Source organism: Thamnophis sirtalis, unplaced genomic scaffold, assembly GCF_051295495.1.
Source record: "Thamnophis sirtalis isolate CommonGarterSnake01/CBP01778 unplaced genomic scaffold, rThaSir2_p1.2 scaffold_2, whole genome shotgun sequence".
Taxonomy (NCBI): Eukaryota; Metazoa; Chordata; class Lepidosauria; order Squamata; family Natricidae; genus Thamnophis; species Thamnophis sirtalis.
In genome coordinates, this window is record NW_028261382.1 from 36,463,356 (window position 1) to 36,490,000 (window position 26,645).

The 26,645-nt window shown below is 59.1% G+C and overlaps 3 protein-coding genes across 4 annotated transcripts in view; 2 read left to right on the top strand and 1 right to left on the bottom strand.

Annotated features, from left to right (window-relative positions):
• The first annotated feature begins 23 nt into the window (after positions 1–23).
• Positions 24–2,332, top strand: TUBB4B (tubulin beta 4B class IVb). Its single transcript, XM_014057563.2, has 4 exons — positions 24–182; positions 281–389; positions 506–616; positions 1,128–2,332. Exons 1-4 carry the CDS (start codon positions 126–128, stop codon positions 2,186–2,188), a joined length of 1,338 nt encoding a protein of 445 aa, XP_013913038.1. The 5' UTR covers positions 24–125; the 3' UTR covers positions 2,189–2,332.
• Positions 1,923–6,314, bottom strand: CIMIP2A (ciliary microtubule inner protein 2A). Of its 2 annotated transcripts, XM_087704825.1 has the most exons (7): positions 5,934–6,314; positions 5,356–5,570; positions 4,544–4,908; positions 3,858–3,975; positions 3,210–3,304; positions 2,855–2,972; positions 1,923–2,413 (listed from the first exon to the last, which is right to left on the bottom strand). In XM_087704825.1, the coding sequence occupies exons 1-7, from the start codon at positions 5,987–5,989 to the stop codon at positions 2,325–2,327; spliced, it is 1,056 nt and encodes a 351-aa protein (XP_087560951.1). In that variant the 5' UTR covers positions 5,990–6,314; the 3' UTR covers positions 1,923–2,324. The 2 variants fall into 2 exon arrangements, with proteins under 2 accessions (XP_087560951.1, XP_087560952.1); XM_087704826.1 differs by lacking the exon at positions 2,855–2,972.
• A 539-nt stretch (positions 6,315–6,853) lies between these two features.
• The window catches only part of EXD3 (exonuclease 3'-5' domain containing 3), a 33,266-nt gene continuing 13,474 nt past the window's right edge, over positions 6,854–26,645 (top strand). The window contains exons 1-19 of the mRNA XM_087707624.1: positions 6,854–6,994; positions 8,102–8,174; positions 10,372–10,430; positions 10,731–10,892; positions 11,236–11,403; positions 13,318–13,371; positions 13,571–13,710; positions 14,221–14,321; positions 15,268–15,341; positions 15,439–15,477; positions 18,279–18,445; positions 19,209–19,344; positions 19,678–19,891; positions 20,200–20,309; positions 20,990–21,191; positions 21,487–21,656; positions 21,885–22,055; positions 22,674–22,727; positions 22,969–23,100. Of these exons, the coding sequence (XP_087563750.1) occupies positions 6,854–6,994; positions 8,102–8,174; positions 10,372–10,430; positions 10,731–10,892; positions 11,236–11,403; positions 13,318–13,371; positions 13,571–13,710; positions 14,221–14,321; positions 15,268–15,341; positions 15,439–15,477; positions 18,279–18,445; positions 19,209–19,344; positions 19,678–19,891; positions 20,200–20,309; positions 20,990–21,191; positions 21,487–21,656; positions 21,885–22,055; positions 22,674–22,727; positions 22,969–23,100 (2,367 nt within the window). The remainder of the gene's footprint in view (positions 6,995–8,101; positions 8,175–10,371; positions 10,431–10,730; positions 10,893–11,235; positions 11,404–13,317; positions 13,372–13,570; positions 13,711–14,220; positions 14,322–15,267; positions 15,342–15,438; positions 15,478–18,278; positions 18,446–19,208; positions 19,345–19,677; positions 19,892–20,199; positions 20,310–20,989; positions 21,192–21,486; positions 21,657–21,884; positions 22,056–22,673; positions 22,728–22,968; positions 23,101–26,645) is intronic.

Genomic DNA, 26,645 nt, shown 5'->3' on the forward strand with positions numbered 1-26,645 from the left:
TGCGCCTCGTATATAAAGCCGTCCGTTACCTTGACGCAGCTAGTATTCGTCGTGCAGTCGGCGTTGCTCGTCTTGTTGCCCGGACCGGAGAGAAGAGGCCGATCCCGCCCGTCGGTTCCGACGCCATGAGGGAGATTGTGCATTTGCAAGCAGGCCAGTGCGGCAACCAGATCGGCGCCAAGGTGAGCCGAGCCGGCCAAGAAGGACGAGGAGGCCGGGTGGGGCTCGGGAGGCTTCCCGCGCCGCCTTCTCATAGCTCTCCCCGCTTTCCCGCCCTTAGTTCTGGGAGGTGATCTCGGACGAGCATGGCATCGACCCCACCGGCACGTACCACGGCGACAGCGACCTCCAGCTCGAACGCATCAACGTCTATTACAACGAGGCCACCGGTGAGTCTGCCGGCGCAGGGGCTCGGAGCTCGCCGACGCTCGCGAGGGGCCCAGCGGGACGGGAAGAGGGCGAGGGGGCTTCGGATGTTGCGGCTGAGCTGGCCTTTCCTTCGCAGGCGGCAAGTACGTCCCTCGGGCGGTGCTGGTGGATCTGGAGCCGGGCACCATGGACTCGGTGCGCTCGGGCCCCTTCGGGCAGATCTTCCGGCCCGACAACTTCGTCTTCGGTAGGTGATGCTCGGCTGGGCGACGGTTTGGGGGGGGGGCAGGTGGGGCACCCCGCACGGCCTCCAAGTGAAGGGCGCAGCGCATTTCCTCCTTTGCCCCTTGGGATGGGGGGACTTGAGGTTAGGGGCTCCAGGGGTCGCTTGTTTAGGTGAGCTAAGCGGGTCTTGGGGGGTGTTTGCTGCCTTTCTCGGGAGGGAGGGCCGGGGAAGGGCCCACGGAGGCTGGTTTGCAGGGAGCCCCATTTCAGGAGTGTTCCAGGCAGGCGCGCTGGTCTTCCAGCCCTAAACGTGCCAAGAGCTGCTCAAGCAGGACGAGAGCATCGCTAGGCAGAGGCGATGTCACTGGCAAAGGTGGGGCTTCCAAACGCTGCCATCTAAGTGGGCTGCCATCTAAGTGGGCCGTTTGCTGCTCCTGCTGAGTGATTGTGTTTGTGCACAATTCTGACTGAAGCCCCTTAGGGGCTCCTCTAATGGGTCTTCATTCTCCTACTCGCTTCCCCCTCCCTTGCAGGTCAGAGTGGAGCAGGCAACAACTGGGCCAAGGGCCATTACACCGAGGGGGCCGAGCTTGTTGACTCTGTGCTGGATGTTGTAAGGAAAGAAGCCGAGAGCTGTGACTGTCTCCAGGGTTTCCAACTCACACATTCCCTGGGGGGTGGCACTGGCTCTGGCATGGGAACGCTCCTGATCAGCAAGATCCGGGAAGAATATCCCGACAGGATTATGAACACTTTTAGCGTGGTCCCCTCCCCCAAAGTGTCAGACACGGTGGTTGAGCCCTACAATGCCACTCTCTCGGTCCACCAGCTGGTGGAGAATACAGATGAGACCTATTGTATTGATAACGAGGCCCTGTATGATATTTGCTTTCGGACCCTGAAGCTGACCACTCCTACCTATGGCGACCTCAATCACCTGGTGTCTGCCACAATGAGCGGAGTGACCACTTGTCTGCGGTTCCCAGGCCAGCTAAATGCTGACCTGCGCAAACTGGCAGTCAACATGGTCCCCTTTCCTCGGCTACATTTTTTTATGCCTGGCTTTGCTCCTCTGACCAGTCGTGGGAGCCAGCAGTACCGTGCCCTGACGGTGCCTGAGCTCACCCAGCAGATGTTTGATGCCAAGAACATGATGGCAGCCTGCGACCCCCGCCATGGGCGCTACCTCACGGTTGCGGCAGTTTTCCGTGGGCGAATGTCGATGAAAGAGGTGGATGAGCAGATGCTGAATGTCCAGAACAAGAATAGCAGCTACTTTGTGGAGTGGATTCCCAATAACGTGAAGACCGCCGTCTGTGACATCCCTCCTCGTGGCCTTAAGATGTCAGCCACCTTCATTGGCAACAGCACTGCCATCCAGGAACTCTTCAAGCGCATCTCCGAGCAGTTCACAGCTATGTTCCGCCGCAAGGCTTTCCTGCATTGGTACACTGGGGAGGGCATGGATGAGATGGAGTTCACCGAGGCCGAGAGCAACATGAACGATCTGGTCTCGGAATACCAGCAGTACCAGGATGCAACAGCCGAGGAAGAGGGTGAGTTTGAAGAGGAAGCAGAGGAAGAAGCAGCTTAAGAGACTGAGAGGAAAGTCACACCTGTTTGTTCTGTTCAAAGGTGTTGCAAACTTTATTTGTTCAAGACCTCTGTTTATGTGTGCTGCGTCTTCTTTATGTTGCTTGTCTGATGTTGAACGGGCATTAAAAGCATTTTCAACCTGTATGTTGTCTCCGCTGTACTTCATCATAATAAGCTTTCCGAGTGCTGTTCCCAAAAGTTAGGGCATAATGTTCACGGATAGCTGCATGGAGGGGGGGAGAGAGAGAAAAGCCCCAAGTCAGCAGCTCTGCATGCTCCAACTGGTTCTTTCTGACATGTGGCAACACAGTAGGATTGAGTGGTATGTTAAAAGGGGACGGGTGTAAAGACTTCATTGTCCTTTCCCTGCAAGTAAAACTTCAGCTGGCAGAAACAGTCACAGAACAGTGTTTTTTTAAAGATTGCAAAGGATCTTACTGGCCAGAAGATGGACAAAAAGTGTTGCCAGTAATCTTGCTCGTCATGTTTCATAACTAGGACTAAGCAACTGTCAGCCTGAGCCAAATTGCAGCTGCTCACTGAACTCTGGTGTTCAGTTCTGTGTAGCCAGAGGGGAACAAATGTTTTACATTCAATACACCTCAACTGCCCCAGGAGCTAATGGGGAGGGGAGAAATTTGTCTTGACAGGTCCCATCACTTACTTGGCACAAACCCAGTGTAGAATGGAACCAGGCCTCTGCTGTTGTAGATCTTTGTGTTGGGCCAGTAAGTGTGGGGCAGGCGCTGTCCAAAACTATACATGGGGTTTCTCAGCCTTTCCTGAGGAAGGGCAATCGAGCGTTAGGCAGGAAAGCTTGCTTTGGGATTGGCTAAATTTGATGCTACAGCATGTGTCACCCGCCCTTTGCTGCACAGATGTAGCCTTGCAAGAGAGAAAGGGCTGTCAAGCTGGACCCCTGGCCAGGAGTCTTCCCTAGGTAGGAAATTAGTTCTGGAGACCAGTTTGTTTCATCTGTTTTAGGGAATGATGGGCCCTGCTCCCTCTCCCAGTCTTACCTGGTTTCTATCAAAATTATTCATGGCATCTTTCACTCCCTTCAGGTAGTTGACGCCCATAATCCAGCTGAAGCATGGGATAAATCCAGCATATCCTGTGAAAGAGGTTCCAGGGAGCTGGTCAGGACCAAAGTGACTGGCTACAACCCTTCTTATGCCTTCTAGGCCCAGAACAAGGGTGGGGGTGAGGCTGTGGCTTTTTAAAAACCAATCTTGCCTAATGAGAACTGGGAAGGGGCTGAAGGTAACCTTGGGGTGCACATTTTCTCTGTTCGCGTAATTTCCATGAATTACGCTTCAGCTCTTAGAACTCCTGGCCACCTCCTTGGCATGCCTGGAGGGCATCAGGCAGATGCAGGTGTTCCATCCAACACTTCCCAAATTGGCATGCTAGAGCAAGTTGCTGAAGGTGGGGGAGGGTGCACTGGCTGAGGCATTGGGGAAGATTTGGGGCAGGGAGGAGCATCCTGTTAGTTCAAAAACTGCTTCATTGCTCAATGTGGTTTCATTTTCTCAGAAAGGAAAGAGCCCCATGTGCTTCAATGTGCTTTTCCTGATCCCATTTCTCTAAAGTTAAAGAAGCCGAGCCTACACCAGGGAGCACTCTGGGTGAGGGAAGGAAGACTTTCACCATTGCCAATAGTTTACCTGAAATAGCTTTTCGCTGAATGAGATTGGGCAGATCCATCCTGGGGGTCCGGTCAAACCGCCTGACATCCACAGTTTCTGTTACCAGTGGTAAAGGCACTCCTTCGGTCCTGGTTGGCTGAGACCCAAAGGAAGAACAAAAAAGCAATTGTGCCTGACTTCTTGCAGGAAAAACGCAACTACCTTCCAAAGCAATAGAAGCCGGTTGCTGTGGCTGTTAAGGCTTCAGGCTAAACATTGGGAAATGAGTTTTAGTCCTGATTAGGCACAAAGCCAGTTGAGGGCAGCAAACCTCCTTTCTTGAGTTCCAAGTGGTAAGTTTCTTGGACTAAAGTGCAAAAAAACCCAACCCCCAGACTCCTTCCCATAAGTGCAAATGAATATTGTCAGAAGGGCTCTAGCTGGTCTCATGTTCTGGGCAGGTTCATGAGGAAATTGTGGCTCCCTCTGGGCTTCAGGGGTAAGGGGCTAGACCTAACACTCCCAATCCAATATTTACAGAAGCTGTTGTACTCACTGGGGGCAACACCATCAGGAATAGCTGTCTACCATTGAGGGTGGACAAAGATCTTGACTGCAATTTGCACCTTGGTCAACATGAGAATTGCCCCAGGATTTAGGTGCCCCTACTGTGGTCTGCTCATTACAGCTGGTCTCTATCTCATGGTCTGTTTTTGAGCACCTACCTGATCATTTCCTGCACGGCAAGGAGGCCCCCTCCAGCCCTGTCCGCACACCAAGGACATGCCAGCCTTGCAAGGCCCTCGGCGCTCCTCCTGACCACACACCAGCGCAATGTCTGGATGGCAGAGAAACCTTTGCTCGGCTTTTGGGGAGAATTGTGAGCGGGCTGTGGCTGCAAACTGCCTCCACCCGGGCCCACAGGCCAGCCGGATGCCGGGATGATAGGGGATGACTTTTCCCTGAGCTGCCAGTGGTGCTGCATGGGCTTCTGCCCATCGAGGAGGCTCAGGCAGGGGAAGAATCCTTGGTAAAGGGTGCTGGAAGTCTTGGCTTGGAGCAGGAAAGCAGCCGCTGTAGGGTACAAATCCTAGAGGGGGAAATAAAGGGAGAAAACCAACATCCTAAATTCAGCCTTGAAAGGAGCCAGAAAACATTTTCAGTCATTCTGGGGATCCCTACAAAGCCAGAAAAAAGGAGGTAGGGATGGGCAGCTGGCAGTCAGGGTGAAGCCCTGCCCTCCATGGGCAGAAAGCCCCTTGGTTAATTCCTGACATCATCCACCCATGGAGTGCTACTCTGGAGCAAGCAGGGTTTTTTCTTTTTGTTTTGGTAAGAGGATCTTTTTGGTGGTAGGATAACATTTTTCTGTGAATTTCTATTATTTTGCCAGATCTGCAGTTCTGACTGTGTTACTGTGCCATGATTCCGTCCTCTTGTTTCGTCCATCCCGAGCAGAAGAGCCAGCAGGAGTCGCCCCAGACACCCGAGGAGCCACCTCGCCCACTTGGGCCACAGCTTCCTTTCAGGGGCTCACCTGTGTATCCTGGGATGTAGGACTGGCCCTGATCCAACCTGTCTGGCGCAGGGAGCTTCTGCTGACTGAAGTCTTCTGTGAACTTGGGCCTCTTCAAAGGTGTGAGAATGGAGCAGGGGCTCTTGCGGACCTCGGGGTCGGTCAGCATCCTGGAGGTGGTTCTGCCATAGCTTTGCCCAACATGGTAGCGGACCTGAGGGTAAAAGCCTCCATATCTGGAGAGGCACCAAGGAATCCACACGTCAGCATGCCAGAAAAACGGCATTCATTTAGCATCCCTCCAAGTCGCTTGGCCCCAATATAAGAGCTCTGCCCATGGCAATTTTATTGCTTTCGGAAATCCAATAAAAGGTTTAAATAAAGGGGTGCAAGGGGAAAAGGGACGGGGAGCAACATTTGGGGGGAGAAAGTCAACCTAATCCTGAAGCCAGGAAGCCTTTGGAAGGGGCTCAGGTGAAGAAGGCCTGGCGGGTAGCCCTCCAAGGTTCCCTAGAAGACAGCCAGGTAGACTGCTCCTGTGGGGGGAGGCTCTGCGGAGAGCCTGGCGTTACATCGCTTCCCTCCGTCCACGGACCCACCCAGGGATGTAGTAGGGCTCCTGGGGGAAGAAGCTGCACTTCTGGGCTGCGGTCATGGTGGGTCAGCGCGGCTGCTCCCCGGGTGCCTTCAGCTGCCGGAGGGCCGGGCCGGGCCGCGTCTCCCGGGCGACCATTGTGAAGCGGCCCGCCTCCTCCCGGGCAGCCCCAGGCCGAGCGGGGCCGCCGCCGCCTCCCGTCCCACCGCCCAGGCTGCGCGGGGCGGCCGCCAGAGGGCAGCACAGGACCGCCGGCCCGGACGCCGCCCTGCCTCGCGGGGACGTCGTTCTGCCGCCCGCCGAGCGAAGGTTCCGCCCGGGGGTTGCGGCGCCCGGGGGACCGTTTGGCCGACCCACAGGGCGAGGCGCCACTTCCGGCCGCCTGGCCCGGTGAGCGGGGCCCGCGGGGATCTCGGGGCGGGGGAGGCGGGGATCCGAAGGCCTTGGCGCCCGCCCGGCTTTCCCAGCACGGGAGGCCGATTAATCGCTGGGCTTCTTCCTCTTCCTCCCGCAGCAGCAGCAGCTCCTCCTCCGTCTCCCTCCCACCCTGCGGGCGAGGAAAGCCCCGCCGGACTGAAGGCTGGAGGCCTCCGGGGAGCAGGTGGGTGTCCGCCCCCCCTCCCGCCTGAGGAAGGGGAGCCAGGCCGCGCCTCCCCGTCCCGCCTCGGCCGGCTCTTCTCCGGCTCTGGAGTGAGGAGGGCCTGGCTGCATCCCGGCCTCCTGGTGGCCTTTGCCTCCTCGGGGCATGGCTGGAGGAAGGGAAGGGCCCGGGAGCTGCCTGCCTGCCTGCCTCCCTCTTAAGGAGGGTCCCGACTGGCTGGCCTGGGATCCTCCCAACCTCCCCTGCAGGGTCCCAGCTGGCCTGGCCTGCCAGAGCTTCTCTCTGGGTGGCATCCTAGGTGCCATCAGCCGCAGAGGCTGGGGATGGGGGCTGTGGGCATTTGTTTGTGGAAAACACCCTCGGCTGCTCTCCAAGCGCAGCTGCCTTCCTCAAGTGCCTCTGCTGGGCTTCGCCCACCCACCCGTGTCCTGAGTCCGGTCAGTTTCAGGGCAGAGTCCAGTGGGGTGAGTGGGCTTGGCAGGGACCCCCTTCCAGATGGAGCCTGCAGCTGTGTCCCTGGAGTGACTCTGCACCTGAGGCTGGTGTGTGTGTGTTTTGTGGGAACACGACACGCGGGTGAGTTTTGAGCTTGTCTCCTGGTGATCAGGATGAGCTTTCGGTGGTTTCTAATTTGGATGGAGCTGCAGGATCAGATCTTTGGGAACGAAGGAGATCCTCGAAGAGCTCTCTACCAGGAATAGCAGCTGACGGGCTCTCCATTGTCAGGGGCTCTTGATATGCTTTCGCTTTACTGGACGCATTCATGTGGTTTGTGGGGTGTTTGTTGACGTCTGTAGCCCCTGAGAAATGGAGGCTGCCTGTGCTCCACGGGACTTTAGGGGGGAAAAAATCTATATCCCTGGAAATCCTCTGTTGGCAGCGCATCCCAACAGCCCCTAATTTTTCAGCTAGACAGCAGCGCATCTTCATTTATGTTGTGTTCTGGAACTTTTTTTAAAAAAAAGAATCGTTTAAGTTAAACTCTCAAAGTGAAAAGCAAAACAAAAAAAAAAAAGCAGCACACTCAGCAATTGTCCAGAAAAAACATCTGGCTCTCTTCCCCTGTGCAGCTGTTTTTATTCTCAAGAATCAGCGCTGGCTCCCAGTGCATATTTCTTCAGCCTTTAGCTCATGCGAGAGGCCGTGCCTGGCGAATCCTGGTGCCGGTGAAATGCCGGCTCAGAGAAGCCGCCTTCTACACCTGCCTTTGACCTCCTGTGCCTCGTGCAGGGAATGGCCGCTAGGTCGTGTTCCTTGAGTGGGGCTTGCCTCCCATCTGTCATTTGTAAGGGGGCTTTGGATCAGCATCAGCTGCCGCCAGGGAGCCGCAGTTAGAAAGGGACCAAAGAAAGGTTGCCCCTCAATGCTTCCTCTGCAGCTTTTCTTCCCGACCTTTGGCAGTGGCTTCCTCAACAAGCACAGTCCTCCTCCTCCTCCCTGCTTCAGAGGGAATCACTTGCTTGGGATGAGGCTAGCTCACCCTCCCCAGAGGGTCGGGGGTGGTGGTGGCAGGGGTGGCCCTTGTCTGTCATCCACTTGTTGCCAGTAACCAAATTCTCTCCTGCTTCCAGGACGAGGGGGCAGCCGTCTTCCATCCCCCAGAAGACGCCCTGGTGGAAGATTGCCCAGGTCGCAGCTCCAGTGGTGAGGCCCAGCTTCTGATGGCTCTTCCTCCTCCTTTTCCTGGCTCCTTGTGTGGAGGAGTCCCTTACCCTCTGGGGTCCCTGTTTTTAGATACCAGCCAATAGGTAGTTTTTGAAATGTGAGGTTGGCCACAAAGACTGTGGACCACAGAGGTTGTGGTAGAGAGGTAGATATTTCAGGGCTGCGGATCTCCTTCTTTAATTGAGCCCCCCTGAAACCAGGCCGAGGGTTTTAGTCCCCTGCAAGGTGGGCCCAGAGGCTTCCTGCAGCCCCCCTCCCGCCCCCCCTTACTTAGACTTCACAAGTTTGGATCCGTGTGCTTTCGTGTGTCCCTTTAGAAAGCTTTTCTCATTCTTTTTGGCTCTGGGAAAAGAGGGGAGGGGAGAGTCCAGAGCAACACCCAGGACCCTTTTTTTTCTGGCCTTCTCACTCCAGAGGGAGGGGGAGGGGCCGCCAGGTTCCCCCCATCTACGTTTTGTATAAAACAAGCTTTAGCAGGGAGATCTTTGGGATGGGGAGACAGGGAGAAACAACATTCTCTTGCATAATAGCTAGATTGTCCTCCTAAAAGAAATTCATCCTATAGGATGTGTGATGGGTAGGATAGAGATGTTCGCTCAGGGTGGGGCGGGGGGGGGAGGCAGTACAGGAAAAATTGCTTGGAGAAGCCAAGTTCGGTAGAAAAAAAAACGTTTTTAAGTTTGGGAAGCCCTTGGCGAGAGAGCCTGCTGTGAATGTTTCCAAAACTTCCCAGAAAATTCTCGCCCAGCCACGGTCTGAGAAGACGGGAGGCTTCTACCAGATGTAAGAACTCCAAGGAAACTTTGGCTGCCTTCTTGGATTCTCTCCTGTGCTCCAGCCCATCCTCCATCTGATCGGTCCGGGGTGGCCTCTGCCTGTCACCCTCCCTCTGTCTGTCCTTCCTGCAACAGGCAGCCCCTCTTCAGCTGTTTCCAAGGCAAACACTGAATTTGCAGAAGGAGGGGAGGTGGAGACTACTTCCTCAAATGAAAGGCCTGGAGCCCCAGGCTGTCAACCTGCCAAGCTGAAGGCCCAGCTCCCTCTTCTCCTTTGCAGGCAGAGGCTCCAGCAGGCCAGAGTTGCTTTCCCCCTGCAGGCACATTGCTTAGATCTCTGCATGCCCCCCCCCCATGCCAAGCCATCAAGTCCCCCCGCCACCCTGTGCCCGCTCTCACTCAGGGTCTCCTTTCACACTGTCCTTTAAACCCCCTTTCTTTGCTGCCTAATTTTTGAGAAGCAGAGACAGCCACACCTGCAGCAGGGTGAGGTGCTACCTCCCCTCCCTCTCCATTTTGTCTCTGGGGGAGGGGGATGTCCTGGCTCAGGCTGAGCTGCCTGCAAAGGACCGCTTGCCCAGCATCTCCCCAGGCCTCAAAGGCTGGAAGCCTCCGCTGTCCCATCCCAAACTCTGGCACCTTCCCAGCCCCGTCCTTGGAGAGTCAGACTGCTGGCCCCCTCTCCCTCCTGGGGGACTGCAGGATGGGAGGGCGGGCTCTCCTCCTCCTCTCCAGAGGGCTGTTTTCATGAGGACTGGTAGTTTCACTCTGTCAAACTGGCATCGTCACGTGACATATTGCATCTCCCCCCCCATTTGCTAAACCAGGCGTGGGAGTGGCCAGTGCGTAAAGCATCTGGCCCGTGGGCCATGAGTTTGGCAGCCCTGCTCTAAGGTGTCCCAGGGGCCTGCATCTCCTGCTCCACCACAGGGGAAAAAGGGGAGGCCGAGGGGAGGGAGGGGCAGTTGTGGGTCTCTGCGGAGTAGCATTTCCTGGAAGGGAGGAAGCTCAGAGGGTCCAGCCCGGCCAGGAAGCAGTTGATGTGGCCTCTTGTTGGCTCCGAGTTCCCAGGGGGTCTTCCTGGGTGGAGTGGCTGCTCAGGGGAGACCACTGTAACAACCCCCCCACTCTCCACGCGACAACATTCTGGATGGACAAGGGCTTCACCCTTCGGTCTTTATTTCCACAATCATGTTAGCCATTTAGATGAGCGCTGGAAAGGCAGAGACGGTTTTCAGGTTTTGTTCAGGAGGCACCAAGGGTCATGGTAGGAGCTCCACCCAAGAAGTGTGTGTGTGTGTGTGTTTCTGTATGTGTGGAGGAGACCCTGGGCCATGCGGGGGGGAAGGAACCACTTTCTAGCTCCTCTCGTTCCCTGAGTTTTCTCCCTCTCCCTCCAGAGGAAGACCCCTTGCTCCAGAAACTTCACACTCTCTGGGCATGTAAGGACATGGAAAAGGTGAGTACATGAAGTGGCCAATTTGCAGCAGTGCCCACCCCCCATAGGGATATCCACCCCCCCCCTCTTTCTGAAGGGGAAGCTGTGTGCCCCCCCCCCCTATTGTTCAGGCCCCCTGCTTGGTGAACAGCTCAGGTCTTCTGCTCCCACCACCAGGGGATTCAGCAAGTCAGTTTGCACTGGTTCCCCTCCTCCCTCGCTGGGGGGCTGGCCCTCTCAGAAGCCGGCTGTCCCCCGTGGGATTTGCGGCCTGTGGGCTGGCAGAGCAGCGTCCCTAGAGAGCCTTCTGGGTTTCCCTAGCTCCGGAAAGAAATGCGCCTGGGGTTTGCCAGCCTGCGTGACCCCTGGGCCTGGCTCCTGGATGTGCTGGATTGCTGTGCGGACCAGAGAGCGCCAGGTTTGCTGACCCACATTGTCCGTGAGCTGCAGGGCTGGATAAAGAACCGTGCCAGTGATCAGCCGGTAAGGGGGACTGCCGGGCTCGGCTCGCGCATAGGCCTCAGAGCCTTGGGTGCCCTGGAGAGGCGAAGAGGCCTTGCCCAGTCGCCCCTCGAACGGGTGGCAGTGGAGCTGCTTCTCCTCCCGAGGAGTATCCGGGCTACTGGTGGGGCTTCTGCGGGATCCCCTTGTGGCCAGATGAGGTCGGTTGCCACTTCCCTCGGAGTTTGGCACTTCCTGCAGACTCGGAGTGGGAAGAGGGGTCCCCCGTTCCTCCAATTTCAGCCTGGATTGATTTGAGTCTTTAGATTCACAGCCTCCCCTCTCCCTCCCTCCCTCCCTCTGTCTCTTCCTCTGGGGTCCTCAGTGCGGCTTAAAGATGGAGAAGCTGCAGGCCCGTCTCTTCCCCTTGCTCAACGGGTGCCACGTCAGCCTCCTGCAGCCCCTGATCAGCATCTATCAGCTCCACACGGCCGACCGCCACCATTTGCTGGGCTTCGTCCTCCAGCTCTGCCAGCAGGGGAAGTTCAAAGAGGTGAGGTGCCCTCGCTTGGCCACTGAGGGGCAGCGTTGCTCTCCCTCTGGGACCGCGAGGGAGGGGCCTGGGAGCAGGTGGCGGCAGGAGGGCTTTCCGGGTAACGGTGGACAGCCCCCTCCTGCCGGGCTCCCTCGGGAGGCCATGTGGGACTCCTGTGGGCCTTCCTGGAGTCCGCCTCCCTCTGAGTCTCCCCCCCCGCCCCCCAGCCAGCCCTTCTGAGGGCCTCTGTGCCTGCCTGAACTGCCCTTCCTGGCACGCCCCACCCCCACCCCGTGGGCAAGGGAGGGCCTCCTTGGGAACAGAAGCCATTCTCCCACCCCCCCAGCCGTCATTCGGTGCCCCTGCAGTGTCACAAAGGACACGGAAGAGGTCCCTTTGACTGGTGGGGTCCCACGGCTTAACGTGCCACGATATTTTGTGTTGGAGGGATGGCGGCTGCCTCGGGGTGGCCTGAATGCCCTCCCCCCTTGTCCTTTCAGCTGTTTTATTGATGTTTCTTAAGCAAGGTGGAAAAAGAAGATATCCGTGCCTCTAAAAGGGGGCTGGGGGGGGGGGTTTCCAGCTTGTGGCTAAAGTGGGGAAGAAGGTGTCTTTCCGTGGGGCTGCCTGAAGCGGAGCAGTTTTTCCTCCAAGGGCTGCTCTGCCTCCGTTCAGCTGGAGGCCTCCCCCTTGGCTGCAGGGACGGCCCAGGGTGCATCCCGGCCTGGGAAAGGTCTCTTCCGGTTGGAAGGCCTTTCGGATTACGAGGGGCAAAGGCTTCCCCCCAGTCAGGCTTCTTTTCCCTGCAGCCCATGGGAGAGGAGGGCAAGTGCCTGGCAGTTGTGTGAGTGTGTGTGTGCGTGTTCATTTGTGAAAGGTGGGGGGGATTGTTGAATTCAGAATAGCTCCATCCCCAGGGAGGAGGAAGGAAGGCACCGCCAGCCAGAGGCTCCGTTTTGAGAGAGAATTCACCCTCGGATAGCTGGGCTCAGAAAGGAGGGAAGGACGGTGGCCCTGGGGGCTTCCCAGGTGGGCCCCTCCCCGGTCACAGAGGAAAGCGGCTAGTCAGGCATGTGCAACATCCCCTCACTCCTTACCGGCCGGGCTCTGGGCTGCCCTCGCTGGTTCCCATTGGATTCCAGAGAGCAGCCGTTCCCAAGAGCCTATAAAAATAACAGCAAGGGAAAAGCACGGAGGCGCAGTTGGGTTTTTTCCTTGCCAGCCCCCTCCCTCCCCTCCCCTCTCATTTCCATCGCTGATCAAAATAGAAGCCTGGGAATGGCTTCGGCTCCCCCACCCCCACCCCTTCCGCTTTCCAGAGGGGGCAAAGTTAGGTCCGTATTGGAGGCTCGGGATGCCTGTGGAAGACCTCCGCATTTCAAATGCCCTGCTGTGCGTTTAAAGTCACTCTGTGCACTCCTGAAGGAACGGCCAGAAGCGTTTCGGGCTCCCGAGTCCTTGCTGTTAGTCCCTGCAGGCCGAGGGTCTCGGGGTGGGGTGGGAGGGGGGGAAGCTTTGTTTGTAAAGGCTGGGTCAGGTGAGGCTTCTGGACCGGGCACACGCGCCAGAGGCCAATGACATGGGTGGAGTCCTTCGTGCCCTCCCAGTTTGGCTGTCTGCTTGCAGATGTTTCATTGCCCAACTGGGAGGTACCAGCGGGGTGAGTCCCTGGTGCTTGGAGACGTTGGGTGCTCTGGGGGGGGGGGGCAGAGTCACTCAGAGGGAGCTGTGCCCCTCGTGAAATGTGTGTGCACTGAGAGGCGGGTAGGATGCCCTCTTGCTGTGCTCGAAGGGGCACAGAGGGAGCATTTTGGCCGCTTCGAAAAATGCTCACAGGCCACCCTGTGTGCATGCATGCTCATCCGCAAGCCCTTCCCGCTGACTCCTGGCCCTGCTTTATGAACTCTCCTCCCACCTTCCCTTATTCCCTAGGCGGCTACTTTGAGTATGAAACTGAAGCTGCAACCAGACCTGGAATTTGAGCAGGTAAATCCCGTGTAAAATGCAGAAGTCCTCGCATCGTCTTCCTGCTTCTCCCTGAAGTACTAGCTGTCCACCTGCAGGGACAGAGAGCATTCGGGGTCCTTTGGCCCCATCTGGTCGCTCTTTTGGGGTTTCTTCCTGCAACCTTTGAGACCAAGGAGAGCGCGGAGTGCCAATGCGGCTTCCCCCTTCTGTGCCCTAGATGTGCGTCCCGTTGTTGCTTCAGGACAAAACGGAACTCGTGGAAGCTTACGTGGAAGGCAGCCCTGAGCTGCAGCAGAGCCTCCTGCGGCTCCTGGACTCGTGGTCCGTCCCAGGCTTCCAGGTCAAAGACCTGGCAAGGTGAGGGGGCTGCTGGGAGGCCGCCCGGGGAGGAGGACTCCTTTCCTGGGGGAGCAGCATTCCCTCTCCCTCAGTCAGCTGAGCCAAAGGGAAATAGCAGCTGACTTTCCCGAAATTCCCTCTGCAGGATGAGTAAACTACCTTTCTCCCTCCTTGTGGCTTTTGTTCTTAACTTTACGGCGGCTTATAATGAACGTGAGGAAGGGGAGCCTCCCTCGAGCCCCAGAGTCCCACCTGCTGAACCCCGAAAAGGTCCCCACACAAACGGCCTTCAGGCCTTGACTGCCGTGGGAATTCAGTTTCCAAACTCTCCCCAAATGCGTCTTCTGTGCTGCTGATGAATCAGAGCACACTGGGGGGGAGGGGCTGTATGCATGGGGGGGGGGAGGGTGTCATCCTTGGTTAAGTGGCTGGGGGGGAATTCTGCCCAGGGTCAGGGGCAGCTGGCAGGGAAGCCCAGGGATCTTGCTGGCTGCACTGACTCCCTCCGCCTGCTGGGGTCCCTTTCAGGCAGTATCAGGCCCTTCCTGGCAAGTGGCCAGAAAAGATCAACTACAGGACGATGCATAAAATGGCCTTCCGGGTGCTGGACAGATACAGCCTGGACCCAGGTGGGCACGCCCGGCATGTTCCCCGGGGGGTGGGAGGGAGGGAGAAGCCCTCATCCAGGGGGACGGTTGGGAGCTGGATGGAGTCCCGGGTTGCTGAGGGTTCTTTCCAACTGAGAGAGGGGAGAGAGGCCTGGGACCCACACTCCGAAGGGACTAGAAGGAGCAGGGAGAACGCTGTGAAGCAAAGGGTGAGTTTTCCTTCACCCTCTGCCTGCTCCCTCCCTCCTTCAAATGTCCTTCCCAGAATGTCTTTTTGTTTAAAAAACGGGGGCTAGAAATTGACTCCTTCAAAAAGCCTTTCAAAATGGACAGGTCCAGTATTACCACCCGCCTTCCGCTTCCTCCTTCAGCATTTTTACCATATTCACCCTCCCTTCCGTGCCCCCACTTCAAGCTTAAGCAAGGCTGCTCTTTACGGCTGAGCTGAGAGCCGGGGGGGTGGCTCGAATTGCCCCACCCCACCCCCTGCGATTGGCAGTGCCTTGCCAGCCTAGTAAAGCTTGCTGAGAACCTGCCTGGGGATTGCAAGCGCCGCAGGTGCCTGAAGGGCCTATCCAGAGCAGCCGTGAAGGGGGCTGTGGGCTGCCCTGCGAGGTGAGCTGCTGCCAGCAGCAGAGGGCAGGCAAGAGCTGCCCTAGAACGTGGGGCTCCCCTGCCTCTCCCTGGGGGGAGGACCTGCTCCCTCTCCTGCTGCTTTGTTGCTCGGAGTTCACACGCAAAGGCACACACCTACACCTTTCAAGGGGGGGTTGAATAGCAGAGCCTTCCCGGTGTTGGTCCCTCTGCATCCGTTGGGATTGCAACCCCCTGCACCCTCGTATTCAGGGCCTTAGAAGAGCTCAGCCCAGGGCAGGGGCAAAGGGCCTGGGCAGGAGGTAGAGTGAGCCCAGCTGGGTCCCTTTCTCTGCTTCCACTGACCCATCCCCTCTCTCCCCCACCCCCCTAGCGCTTTGCCCCCATATTCTCAACCAGCGACACCTGGGCAGTTTGAAATACCTGCTCCACAAGAGGTTTGTTGAGGTAGGTGGTGGGAAGCAGTGGGGGGGGGGGGCACGGAAAGGCCACGGAGGCTCCAGTCCAGCCTCTTCACACCCTTCTTTTGCAAAATCTCTTACAGAAATCCATGACGCAGGAAAACTGGGCAGATCACATCCAGGTCAGTGTGATTCTGCTCCCAGCCAGGGAGGCCTCTGTGGCCGCTGCCCGTGAGACCATAACGTGGCTGGCTTGGTTTGGGCTCAGGCTGGGTGCCAAGCAGTTGTTATGATTTGCAGATAGAGCTGCGTTCTATGTGGGGGGAGCTTTGAAACCAACCGTGGCTCCTTGCCAGGGGGTGACTCTGTCTCGGGTCCCCCCCGGGGTGAAACGGAGGAAACCCCTGTGTTCTGATCCTCAGAGCCCTCCGTCACACACTGACTTTTACGTCAGAAGTCCCTTGGAGGTTTCCGGGGTGCAATCAGTGTAGATCGTGCTTTTCCCTGCATTGGAGAAGCTCTCCGTTCCAGCAGGTTCTGCCAACCTTCCCAACCGTTCCTCCACCCTTGTGGGTAGCGTCTCCTCCGTCCCTCTCTGGGCACACAGTGATCCCACCAGTCCTGGCTTTCCTTTGGGGGGGTTGGGGCCCTCTGCTTTTGACTCTTTGCTTCGATGAGGAATCGTCCCAGGGTTGGGTGATTCCAAGGCAGCTGTGTGGGCGAAAACCTAGGAAGGTTACCTTGGAGAGCCTCAACCGTACCAAAGGGAAGGACCAGGAGGAGGAGGAGGAGGAGGATGCTCTCTTTTGAAGGTGATAGCAATAGCAATAGCAATAGCAGTAGACTTATATACCGCTTCATAGGCCTTTCAGGCCTCTCTAAGCGGTTTACAGAGAGTCAGCATATTGCCCCCAACAATCTGGGTCCTCATTTTACCCACCTCGGAAGGATGGAAGGCTGAGTCAACCCTGAGCCGGTGAGATTTGAACCGCTGACCTGCTGATCTAGCAGTAGCCTGCAGTGCTGCTTTTAACCACTGCGCCACCTTGGCTCTCCCCTTGGCCAAGGGGAATCCTAGTTGCATTGTCTGCCCTCCCAAGCATCCCATTTCCACAACCGGGACCCCCGGGGGATTTCCAGAAGGGCATCGAGAGAGGTTAGAAAGAGGAGGAAGATTCCTCTGGCGAGCCTTCCGTTGGTTCAGGGCCTTGCAAACTTCCGGTGTGCCGCTTTGGCCTGCAGCAAGGTAGATGCCTCAGAGAGGTCTCAGGAGCTGTCACCCTCCACCCCGCCGCAAAAGGGGGTGTAGAGCAGTGTTTTTCAACCTTGGCGACTTTAAGTCCTGTGGACTTCAACTCCCAGAATCCCCCAGCCAGCGAGAGCTGGCTGGGGGATTCTGGGAGTTGAAGTCCACAGGACTTAAAGTCGCCAAGGTTGAAAAACACTGGTGTAGAGAATGCCAACGCCTGACCTTCGGCTTATTTGTGGCTCCAGGGGGACGGAGGTGGACTTGGGAGGCACCTGCTCCCCCCCCCAAAGCCCCAGCCCCAAAAGCACCTGCAGCCAGCATGGAGGCAGCTCAGCAGCAGCAGAGAGGGGGCTGCGCTGGGTCTTCCTCCTTGCTTCTGTTAATGGGGGAACTGCCCACTAAGCCCCTTCCTCAGCTGAAATGGGCCAGAACGAGCAGGCTATCCAGAGCCCCCGCTGCCAACCCCAACTGGGCACGTGGGGCTGAGAGTGTTTATGGGCTGTGAATCCGAGTTGCCCGGGCAACTTCCCGTTGCTGCCGCCTCCATCTTCCTGCCAGGGCGGGCGGGCGCAGGCGCAGTCTCCTGCCGCTGGGTGCGATGGGAGGGCGGGAGAGCAGCCAGGCCTCATTCCTGAGATGCCTCCAGCCACCTGAGGGTCTGGCGCTCCTGCTGGAGTGGAGATAAATCCCTCAGTGCCTCCAGGGGAAGAGGGGCCGGGGGGGGGGCTGCAGGCTCTGCCCCCAGAGAGGAAGAGGGGCTGAGGCAGAGCCAAAGAGAAGGAAGCCCTTTTCCAGGGCACAAGGGACACTATGCCACACACACCCCCCTGCTGGAAAACAGCCCGTGGGGCCAGGGGACGAGCCCTGGGTGGAAGGCAAAGGGAAGCCATTGTGCCTGTTGGGGGGGCCTTTGGTTTCACCTCCCATTGATTCCTGTTCATTGGCCACCTCCTCCTCCTCCTCTTCCTCCTGGATTTCCCCACCCCCACCCCCTGCCTCACTTTTGCCACTTTTGTTGGCTTGGAGCCAGCGCCCGATGCCCCCCTTGGCCTGCCCCGAGTGGGATAGGAGGGGACGCTGCCCCCCCTCCCCAGCCGGCGCTTCTCCCCTGGGTTGCCCCAGCCCTGCTGCCTCAGCGGCTCTGCAGGGAAGAGGCCAGGTTCCCACACGTTACCTGCTGTCGCTGGAGAGAGGAATGCGGCCCAGCCAGTGTTTCGCCTCCGGTGCCGAACCCATAAAACAAAACCGGAACGGTGGGAACGGCCAAAGCAGGGCTCCAGTTTCAGGCTCTCCTGCTCCTCAGGAATCCCGCACAGGAAGGCAGGAGGGGAGGACGAGCGAGAACCAGTGTCCCTGGCGGCTCTTCCCACGGAGGACGGGAGTGGGGGTCGGGCGGGGCGGGGGGGGGGGGGTGTTAAGGAAAGTATTTTAAACAATACGTACTAAATAGTAAATACCAAAACACAGTTTTCTGTAAAAGCAGTGGAGAAAGACCTTTTCCCTTATGGCTGGGCTGGGGGTCCACAGCCCCCCTATTAGGAGTCAGGGAGGGGCCAGGGAGGGGGGGTCTTCCCTTTGCCTTCCCTGATGGGGGGGCAACTCTGGATCTCCCCCGAGATCTTTGACCCCCCTCAAATGCCCCGTGGGTTGCACCGCCACAGGCGAAGGGCGGGGCAGAGGACTGGGCTGCCTCCCGGCCCACCGGCATCCCCCTCTTCTCTGTCTGCTTCCCAGGGCATCGTCCAGGAGAACCGGTGGCTGCAGGAACAGCTGGTGCAACTCCTGGTCCGTTACGCTGGCCTGGGGGTGGCTGCCCAGTGGGCCCGGCACTACAGCCTCAGCGGGGACAGCTTGCCGCCTCGCCTGGCAGCCCAGATAGGAAAGCCGGCCATCCCGGAGAGGTAGAGAGAGAGAGCCAGTGTGTGTGTGTGTGTCCCCGTCCTTCCCTGTGGCCGGCAGAATCAGCCAGGGGCTTCCTTGGAAAGGGAGGAAATCCTTGGGCCTCCAGTCTTTGGCTCCCAGTCCCTCCGAGAGGGGAGCAGGGTGGGTGGGTCGCTCTCAGCTTCCACCTGCCACAAGAGGGGAGCGAGGAAGTCCCCGGCAGGCCCTTCTCCAGGAAAGGGGGGGGGAGAGCAACACTGGGGGCGCCACCCTCCCTCCCTCTTCAGATGTGGGCCCCAAGTTTGGATCTTTCCCAAGTCAACTAAGAATAGCAATATAGCAATAGCAGTTAGACTTATATACCGCTTCATAGGGCTTTCAGGCCTCTCTAAGCGGTTTACAGAGAGTCAGCATAATTGCCCCCAACAATCTGGGTCCTCATTTTACCCACCTCGGAAGGATGGAAGGCTGAGTCAACCCTGAGCCGGTGAGATTTGAACCGCTGACCTGCTGATCTAGCAGTAGCCTGCAGTGCTGAAGCCAACTTGCAGGGGATTGCATTTCCAGGAACGGCTCCTTGGAAAGAGGGGGCTGTGCTCCACCGCATCCCTCAACCGAAGGAAAGCCCCCATTTTGGGGCCCCCACCTGCGAGGCCCCCTCTTAATGCTGCACACAATTTATTCCCCCCCTTTTTTTTTGGCCTGGGGCTTGTTTCTGGGTGTGGGGAAGGTCTTCCTTCTGTTTGTTTAAAAGAAGCCCCCCCTCCTGCACTCCCCCCCCAGGGACGATGCCTCAGAGCAGGGTGTTTGGGACCACAGCACGAAGGAGGGCTGCTACCAGCTGCCCCTGCCAAGGACAGACATCCTTTTCTTATCCACCTGGGAAGAGGTGATGGCGTGCCAGGAACAGGTGCTGCAGGTGAGGGCTCCCCTCCCCTCCTCTGGCCATGGGGGGCTTTTCTCCTGGCTTCCAAGACCCCCCCTGGATGTTTCCCCACTCGGCCACTTCATCGGGGCTGGTGGCCCACGGGGCCCTTTCCTGAAGCGCCCAGGCGGGGAGACCCCCCCCCTCCCCAACCTCTGGGAAAGGCTGAAGGGCCTTCATGCTTTTCAAAGGCTCTGTGGGGCCCCGGGGCCCTTCCTTCCACCAGCCCCACGCAGGGGACTCCGGCTGCGGCTCCTCCTCAGCTGCATCTCTGGGGCAGCGTCCAGGGCTCCCCGGATAACCCGCCCACCGTCCTTCCCTCCACAGCCTGGGCAGGTTGTTGGCATTGACATGGAGTGGCGGCCCTCGTTCAGCGCCATCGGAGGGAAGCCGCGGGTGTCGCTTGTTCAGCTGGCCGTTTGGGGCCACGTCTTCCTCCTGGACATGCTGCAGCTGCTCCGGCAGGGGGAAGAGGAGGCGCAGGCCGCCCTCTGCGGCTTCTTCCGGGCCCTCCTGGCCGACCCAGCCATCGTGAAAGTGGGCAAGTGTTGCCGGGGGCATGGCCTTAGGGGAGGCTTGATGAAGGCCCCCTTTTCTCTAGTCAACCCCAAATCCTGCAGCCGTTCTCCGTGTTCGTCTCTCCAGGCCTTTAATCAGCAGCTCCTCTTTGCCCTTTTCCCAAAAGTCTCTTTTGTCATGTGGGGACCAAAACTGGGCGCAGGATTCCAGGCATGGCCTTAGGGGAGGCTTGATGAAGGCGTTTCATGTGGGTTCCCAGGCTTCCCTTTGGGCTCCGGATCAGCCGGAGGGGGGCGGAAACCCGAGCGGAGCTCTGTGTCTTCCCTGCAGGCTACGGGATGTCGGGAGACCTGCGGAACCTCATGGCAACCTGTGGCATTTCCAGAGATGGGGACTTCCAGCCCTCTGGAATCCTGGACCTCCAGCTGGTGCACCAAAAGGTCAGGAGAGACAGTGGGATTTCGGGCCCATGGAGTTGAACAACACCCCCCACACACACACACACCCCTCCCTGTGCCCACCTTGGGGTGCTTCAGGTCAATCCCTGGCTTCTTCTTTTCACAAAGGCTGTACGGCCCCTTCGGCCGGATCTTCTTGGGGAATAACACACACACACACAGAAACACACAAACACACAGGCTCCATATTCCAGCCTCTCCAAACCAGGAAATGTCCTTCTCCAAGACTTGGCCCAAATCCAGGGTTAAGGACACTGTGTCACCTCATCTTCCTTCCTTCCCTCCCTCCCTCCTTTCCTTCCTTCCTTCCCTCCCTCCCTCCCTCCTTTCCTCCTTCCTTCCTTCTCTCCCTCCCTCCTTCCTTTCTTCCTTCTTTCCTTCCTTCCCTCCTTCCTTCCCTCCTTCTTTCCTTTCTTCCTTCCCTCCCTCCCCCCTTTCCTTTCTCCCTTCTTTCCTTCCCTCCTTCTTTCCTTCCCTCCTTCTTTCCTTCCCTCCTTCTTTCCTTTCTTCCTCCCCTCCCTCCCTCCTTTCCTTCCCTCCCTCCCTCCTTTCCTTTCTTCTTTCCTTCCTTCCCTCTTTCCTTTCTTCCCTCTTTCCTTTCTCCCCTCCCTCCCTCCTTTCCTTCCCTCCCTCCCTCCCTTCTTCCTTCCTTCCTTCTCCAGTTGCCCAAACACTCCAAGAAGAGCTGCCAGCCCGCACTGGAGCCCTCGCCGGCGAAGAAGAAGGCCTGTGGGGGGAGCAGGGTCCCCGAGAAGGGGCTCAGCCTGCTGGTGCAGGAGGTCCTGGGCAGACCCCTCAACAAGACCGAGCAGATGTCCAACTGGGAGAAGAGGCCCCTTCGGGAGACGCAAATCCTTTACGCAGGTCTGCCCCCCCCTTGCTCCCCTTTCCAGCTGAGTGGCCGGAGCAAGAGGGCGCTTTAGTGGGGTGCAGTGGCAGGAGGGGGACCCCTCAAAAGCTGAGCTGCAGGAGCAGTCCAGCCTTTTCCCTCCGGGGAGCTTCCTGCGTGGCTACAGGCAGGCACTGTTCCCGCCTCAGCTTCTCCGCCCCAGAGGTTGATGCTGCCCTACCTCGCAGGGCTGTCGTAGGTTCATAGAGGAAGAGGGAAGGCTAAGCCCTGAGACTTCGTAGCATCCCTGACCCTGGTGCCTTCCTGCAGCCTGTGACGCCTACTGCTTGCTGGAGGTTCATGCGAAGCTGTTGAAGGACCCAGCGGCCTTCGGCCTCAGCTCCGATTGGGTGGGGATCACGAGGAAAGCCGGCCACCCCGAGGCCAAAGCGAGGAAGCCGCCGAAGAGGAAGCCGGAAGGGCCCCCCGTGGACAAGGAGGTGTGTGGGACCGGAGCCAGAGAAAGGAGGCCGCTGCTGAGGAGCCCCACCTCCTTGAGCTCCAGGCGGCTGAATCTCTGGGCCGACACTGGGCTCGTTCCTCAGCCAGCCATGCTTCGGGGTCTCTTCCTCCTCTGGGGGTCTCAGGTGGCAACGGGGTTCAAGGCCAGCCCCCCCCCCTTTGGCAAAATGGAGCCAGACTCTGGACGCACCCATTTCCCCCTGCAGAGCCCAGCACCCGTCCCGGCAGAGGCGCCCAGTGCTTCGGTTGGCATCCTGGCGCAAGACTTCCGCGTGGTCTGCGACAACATGCTGCAGGGCCTGGGACGGTCCCTGCGCTGCCTCGGGGTGGACGTCCAGATCCTGGGGAACGAGGACGAGCACCGGAGGGCTGCCGAGGTTGGTGGCTGTTGGGCCGAGTCTTCTTGGGTGGGAGGGGGCTCCTGTCGAGGCCGGTGGCGTGGGCCCCGCAGAGCAGTCTGGGCTCCGGTTCAACCTGCAGTGAAAGTCCTAGACCGTCCTAAGGAGGGCAGCTTGCAGCCCTTCCGAAGACCAGAGAGGCTCCTGCTTGGCCCCCTCACTCATTCCACGCCCCCCTCCCCCGGCTTCCCCGGAAGGGTGTCTGTTTCCATAGAGACCGGGCCACTGGCTTGCCCGGTGCTACCCCCACGGTTGGTGGCTTTGAGCCCCGGTTGGCCAATCAAAGATGCTGACGAGCCCTTCAGATCTTCCCCCCTCTCCTGCCCCCCAGCTCTTTTCCTGGGCTCCACGGGGGCTGATGAGCCCTGGCAGGTGGACCAGGAAGCTCCCTGCAAGCAGCCACCAGCCCATCCTCCGGCTCGTGTCCCCGGCTCCCGTGGCTTTGGTTGACCCAGGTGGAGAGCACGGTAGTGGAGGTTGGGGTGGGGGCATTGTCGTGTTTGTGTCCCCACTTAAACGGAGGGCAGAAAGCAGGAGGTTCCCCACAGCCGCCCCAGAAGTGAAGGTTTGCCCGAAGTAATTGGATTCCTTTCCTAGATTGCCAGGCAAGAGAATCGAGTGATTTTGACTTCCGGCCTTCCTTTTCAGTCGGTGAGTGCGCAGAGGGGTGAGAGGAGAGGGGGGATTTCCTGAGCCCCTCCGTCCCCCCCGTGGCTCCCCTTGGCCAACGTAGACTTCTCTCCCGTGGCAGCTGGGGGTTGTCCCTTCCTTCCCCTTTCGTGGCCAGGCTGGAATCTTCAGCCGGCTGCCCTGCAGTTCCTTTCCTCAGTCGCAGGGTGGTCTCCGTCCCCCCCTCCTTTTCCCAACCGGACCCCCTCTGGCTTTTCCCCAGCTGCGCTCCCAAGTGGGCGAAGGCCGGTGTTTCTCAGTGAGCTGCTCAGAGAAGGCCCGGGACCAGGCCCTGCAGGTCTTGAGGCACTTCAACGTCCGGGTGTCCTTGGCCGATGTTTTCAGCCGCTGCCAGGTAAGACGGCCGGAGCCCCCGCCCTCCAGCAGGCCCTTCCCCAGGTCTTCTGGCTCCCCTCCGTGTCCTTGTGGGGCCTGAGCCCCTCTCCTCTGGGAGCCGGTGGCCCTCTGGAGAAGGCCAGGTGGTCTTCCGGGAAGCTCCTTTGGGCTCTGCTGGGAGGAGGGCACTTCAGCCCCACAGCAAAGGAAGGGCTGAGGGGGAAACTGCGGGGGGGGGACCCCGTTTTTCTTCCCTCTTTCTGGCAAGGAGGGGGTTCCAGGAGCCCCTTCCTCAGAGCCCTGTGGGGAAAACCTGTTTCCTTCTCGTGGCCTGCAGGGGAGGGTCGAAGGGCAGGACGGGGGATGGGGAGGTGGGGGTATCTTTGGTGTCTCGGTGGGGCTGCGAAGGGGGCTCAGGCTAAGTGCCCCTTAGCTGCCCCCCCCTCTTGTGGAATCCTGTAGAGCAGTGTTTCTCAACCTTGGCCACTTGAAGATGTCCGGACTTCAACTCCCAGAATTCCCCAGCCAGCAAATGGTTGAGAAACACTGCTGTAGAGGACCAGTGGCCTCCCTTTATTGCGTCTATCCGCCAGGGGCTTCTCCCCTTTTCCTTCTCAGGGGCTGATGGGCTGGGAGCTGGGGGAGGGAGCGGCTGGAGGGGCCCATCTCCTCCTCTTGCCCAGGGGGGACCGTGGGGCATGCAGGCCAGAGCTGGCACCTTCTGTCCAGGCGAGTTCCTCCCTCTTGGTAGGGCGCAGTGGGGATGGGGGCGCCCGAGGACTTGTTCATCCCCAGAGAGCGGCTGTGGGGTGGAGACCTGCCCCGGATGGGAGGCGAGGTGGCTTGCTCAGGCAGGCTCCTTCCCAAAGCTTCTGCACAGGAGCCTCTGGAAGGGAGAGGGGGAAAGAGCGAGGGGGGGAGGGAAGCCACTTGGACCCCGGCCGGGATTCCCCCCCCCCAGCGGTAGCTGCCTTGCAGAGCCCAGCTGCCTGGTTCCCACAGACGGTCTGTTTCCCTGCCAAGATCTCAGTATCTTCAGAAGCCCAGCGGAGCATGAAGGTCACAACCAGGGAAGAACAACCTCCCTCCCCCACCCACCCCCTTCTCCTTTCCCCTAAGGAGCCCCAGGCTGCCCCCTCGGAGCCCAGAACAGAATACACTCCTTTCCCCATCCTGCTCAGAAGGGCCCCCCCGTTGGCCTTCCCCCCTGGCCTGCCTGCGCCTTCCCTTACCTGAGGCCAGCCGAAGGACTTTGAGACGGAGCAAAGAATCCCCTACGGTTTAAAACTAGCCACATCTAGCAACATGCAGTTGCTGGGAAGGGAAGGGAAGGGAAGGGAAGGGAAGGGGAAGGGGAAGGGGAAGGAAGGAAGGAAGGAAGGAAGGAAGGAAGGAAGGAAGGAAGGAAGGAAGGAAGGAAGGAAGGAAGGAAGGAAGGAAGGATTGATTCCCTGACCAGCACTTTTCCATCCTTCGGAAATGTCAGGGTCTTTCCTGCAATGGATCTGTCCCCCCCTCCCCTTATGGGAAATGGCCCCACAGACTTCCAGGCTGAGAAGGGCAGCTGGCAGGTGTAGCCCCTCCCCCCCTCCCCCCCTGGGCTGGTTATCTGAGGTCATGGAATGGGATGTTTGCTTGCTGGAATCGGAAAGAGGAGGTGGCCCAGGCCCTTCTTCTTTGGGACAGCCAGGGGGGCTGGGGAATCTCGGGGGGAGGGGGGCGGACCTTGGCATTTTCTTTGGGGGTCTTGGAAGCAGCCTTTCTTCCAGCTGGGCCTTATGGGTCTTTCTGCCCCCAGGGCTCCCTTCTTGGCTCCCAGGCAGCTTCGTGGCTTCCACGCCTTATTGGCCTCTCCTGCCCAGGAATTGCTCCGTCTCCTGAGGGTGCAGACTTGGGGTGTGGCCATTGCCTCTCGCTGGGGGGGGGGTCTTTACTTTGCCCCCGCCTCCCCCCTTTTGGGGTCTCCTTGGTGGCAGCCTTCCCACCAGCAGCCTCTGCGTTGCAACCCCTGGCGCTGTGCTCCCTCTGGAACAAGCGAGAGGCCGGGAGATTTTGTGGGGGCCCTGGGGCAGAGGAAGCTGGGGAAGGACACCCAGGGGGCCACTGTCCCTCTTCCGCTCTCTCTCCCTTTGGGGCTGGAGGGGAGGTGGCAGGACAGGGACCGGTCGGGCCTGGCCTTTCCCTGAAGGGAGGTTGGCAGGGCCAGGTGGCTCTTTTGCAGATGCCCTTGGCGGCCCTTTCAGTGTTCTGCTGCCGACTCTTCTGGTGTGAATCACCTTTGCGTGAGCCCCGCTGGCCTCCTTCCCTGCCCAGTGGGCCAGCCAGAGCCTCTTCCTATTTCCCCCAGATTCCTTGCGATCCTTATTTTTCACAGTCTGGGCTTCCCTTCTCCGGCCAATTTCCCAGGAGGGCCGTTGGAGGGCGAAGATTTCTCACGATAGCAGAGCAACTGGGGGCTGCAGTGTTCACGGGACCCACAGTGGGCCGGCTGGCGCTTGGCACGCGGCTGCTCAGCTACCCAGAGAGCTCAGTCCGCAGCCTTCCCCCGGACTGGCTTTGCCCAGGCAATGGTGCCTTTCCCACCAGGGGCGAGTGAGGCAGCTCCAGGTTCCCTGTTAAGGAACCGCAGGGAGGAGGGCTGGGGGTGGCCAGCCAGGAGGTTTCGTGCACCTGCGGGGCGAAGGTGGCGGAAGGTCAGCCCCTTGGCTCACTTCAGTGGAGCCCCGGGGAGCTCAGAGGGCCTTCTGGGGGGGCCACAGTAGTGAGCGCCTCCTTCCCTGGAAGGGAGCACGTGCTGAGTTTCCAGGGCCCCTCCCTGCTCCATGATCTGTTTGCACACAGGAGATTCTCACGCTAAAAATACCCTCTTGGTGATAAGAGAGAGCTGGGGGGGGGAGGGGAGGGGCATGGAAACATCCCTGCACTGGGAAGAAAAGGCGGCTGAGCTGCTGCTAAAAATACGGGGGCATCTCGGAACGGGGGAGGGGAAGCTCTTAACCCTCACCCTGCGGGTGAAGTTGAAACCATGCTGGGGGCGTTTTGCTGGCAGCTGCTTCTCTCCCGCCAGGACTTGGGCATGGGGGCTTCAGTGGGCTGCTGGCAAATCGGGAGACTCCCCGAGACCCCTGGGGGCTGCCCAGCACGGCCAGGAATGTGGGAAGACCCCCAAGCAGGTGCTGCAGGGTGAGGAAGCGGCAAGGAGGTCAGCCTTTGGGCCTCAGCTGGGAATCCGCGGCCAGCGCTGCTCATCTGGGCACAGAAGGGCTTCCCCCCTTTGGTGGCACCGGGGGGGGGGGGCTTTGCCCACTGAGGCTCCTTTGAGCAGAGTGGAGCCCCATCCCACAGGGGAAGCTGACGGTTGGGGCCTAGAGGGCGCTTTGGCTCAGTGGCATCTGGTGGGCTGGCCGGGAGTCTCCGCTGCCTGCCCTTCTGCCTCTAGGGGGCACTGCTTGCCCCCCCCCCTCCTCCGTCCTTGCTGTTGGCCTCTGCCCTGCCTGCTGTGGGGCCAGTTTGGTCCCTTCCCGACCTAATAAAACCTCCCGTCTTAGTTGGAAGGATTATCTG